Source organism: Plasmopara halstedii (assembly GCF_900000015.1).
Source record: "Plasmopara halstedii genome assembly, contig: Scaffold_470, whole genome shotgun sequence".
NCBI lineage: Eukaryota > Oomycota > Peronosporomycetes > Peronosporales > Peronosporaceae > Plasmopara > Plasmopara halstedii.
The window spans coordinates 757,419-760,092 of NW_020187390.1; the positions used below are offsets into that span (position 1 = coordinate 757,419).

The 2,674-nt window shown below is 43.9% G+C and overlaps 1 protein-coding gene across 1 annotated transcript; it reads right to left on the minus strand.

Moving 5' to 3' along the window:
* Positions 1–949: 949 nt before the first annotated feature.
* PHALS_10358 (CAP domain) lies at positions 950–2,269 on the minus strand (the record flags this gene model as incomplete). The annotated part of the gene is made up of 1 exon (XM_024725768.1): positions 950–2,269. The coding sequence occupies one exon, from the start codon at positions 2,267–2,269 to the stop codon at positions 950–952; it is 1,320 nt and encodes a 439-aa protein (XP_024576512.1).
* Between the last annotated feature and the right edge of the window lie 405 nt (positions 2,270–2,674).

Here is a 2,674-nt window from a genome sequence, read left to right on the forward strand (position 1 = left end):
TAGACGTGGTAATATTACCAGTTTAGAAACATCGAGGTTATTATTAATTTTTCCTCACAACAAATTTTGAACCTAGTCAAGAATCGAGCTACAATTAAGCTAAAATTTGAAATTAATTCTATTGCATGATTGAGTGAAAATGGGTGCAATCAATTGGGCCCATTGCATCGTCTCTGGACGTCTTTCGAATATATCTCGCGACATAAAAGTTGGCATAAGATAAAGCATGTCTCCTTTTTCTCATCGTGAACTTATTCACATGAGAATACCAAGCTCTCTATTGCTTGGAAAGAAATTGCAGATTCAAGACGGAGACGCCTGGACGGAAAGAAAATGATATGTATGCATTTGAGCAGGAAGACGAAGAAAGACATACACTTTCCTACTGCGATTGTGATACGTCGATTTTGCAAATGGACATTCTACGTCTTAATCCAGGTGCACTAATTCTTGAAGTCTTTTTCAGTCGCACATTGATTGCAACATCGTGAAGGTGTCACGCCATTGCCTTTACCACCTTTTTTTGTATTTATGAAAAAGTTGGACATTTGCATATGTCGTCAGACCCATTTTATATGCCATTTTGTTGAAGTTTATATCATAGTCGCTCCTTTATTCCTGTATAAATAAATGGACCCAAAGCTTCTTGGCTGAGTAATTTATGCGCAATCAGGCAGAATTCCTGTTTTTTATTAGTATTGGAAAAATATCAAATGTGAAGAAGTTGGCAACCATAGCCATGTGTCAACAAAACATTTTACTTTGTATCAAATTTGAGAAGAAAAACTTGAGAACTAAGTGGAGTGAGATTCTAAGTCGTGCGTTAGAACAAAATTAAACTATTCATTCATTTGGAGAAATTTACGATGATCCAACTCAATTTTCACAATAACATACGGCCATGGGTTTCAAAATTTTCACGACAAACGCTTCCTCTCACGCTGAAGCTCTAATCACAGCCATCCTCCTTTGGATTGACTGGAGCCGGTGGAGTGAGCGCTTCATAAGCAGGGGCATTTGTGACAGAAAAGGTCGAATCACAGTCACTCTGCACCTGCTTCATCGTTGAAGTTACATCTGGAACCGTTGGGGTTGTCTGCTCCACTGCTGGAAGAATCTCTGGAGCCGTTGGGGTGACCTGCTCCACCGCTGGAAGAACATCCGGAACCGGAGGGATGACCTGCTCCACTGCTGGAAGATCCTCTGGATTCGTTGAAATAGCTTGCTCCACTTCTTGAGTGAAGTCTGGCACCGTTGTGGTGGCCTGTTCTAAATACGGAAGAATCTCTGAAACCGGGGGAAGAACCTGCTCCACGGCTAGAAGATTTTCTGGAACCGTTGGATTAAGTTGTTCCGCCGTTGGAAGAACCTCTGGAGCCGGATTAGCTTGCTCCACCATTGGAGTCAATTGCTCCACCGTTGGGGTCACTTGCTCCTCAATTGGAGTCACTTGCTCCACTGCTATAAGATTTTCTGGAACCGTTGGGTTAACTTGTTCCGCCGTTGGAAGAACCTCTGGAGCCGGCTTAGTTTGCTCCTCCATTGGAGTCAATTGCTCCACCGTTGGGGTCACTTGCTCCACAATTGGAGTCACTTGCTCCACCATTGGAGTCACTTGCTCTACTGTTGGGGTCACTTGCTCCACCGTTGGAGTCACGTCCTCTACTGTTGGAGTCACTTGCTCCACCATTGGAGTCACTTGCTCCACCGTGGGGGTAATCTGAGGTACCGCTGGTGTCTCAATTTCATCACACGACTCAGTTTCACTCAATCCAAAGTTTTGAGTCCAATAATCTCCGTACACTCCGTCTTTGTTAAATGAGTACGCAGAAGCAAACATGGTGTAATTCCCCATGATGTTTACCAGATGTTCGGGAGAATTGATCCACGCAATCATCACTTCATCCACATCCACTTGACCAGCAGCCACATTCTCGGCCACAGCTTCCCACTCGTATGTGGTTTGCGTAATACGGTCTGACATGGTAGAACCATCTGAACCTACATGGCCCATGTAATCATGAGCAGCCATATCATCGGAATGGCTCTGAGCAGACATGTGTAACTTATTGTTTAAACATAAAGGTGATAGACCTTCAGTAGCGCGTTGCTTGTTAACTGCAGCCAACATGCTGTAAGAATACTCTTCGTAATTCGTATAAGTCATGACTTTAGTGACAATGGTTGTCCCACTGATAGTAGCTCCATCGGTGAGATTAGCCACAGCAAGAACCATGAATGCGAATGAGGAAGGAGCGATGGTCTTCATTATGATGATTGTGTGAGATGGATAGCAAATTGAAATGTGAGCCACTGATATGATTGAATGTCCCAATAGCACGACAAGAGAGAGATCATCGACAACACCCTTGCAACAGACAACATGCCGTCTGGTACTGAGCTTGTGGATCACGGCACAAGTACCTCGTCGAGTGGTAATTTAATGAACGTGTAAAACAGCTGCGCTATCATTAAGAGATCATAGACCAAGTGTGTCATGTCGTATGATAAGATGTCGTTATTTCTTGTATGTTTCAAGGTATCGCTTGTGCGTCTTAGATCAATGTACAAAGCCGAGAGCTATTCAATTTTCCAGATACGCTAAATCACGTGGTCACGCTTCGTTCGCGACAGCCGGTCAAGCGATTGACCGTGCGTGCGTTGGCATTAGACG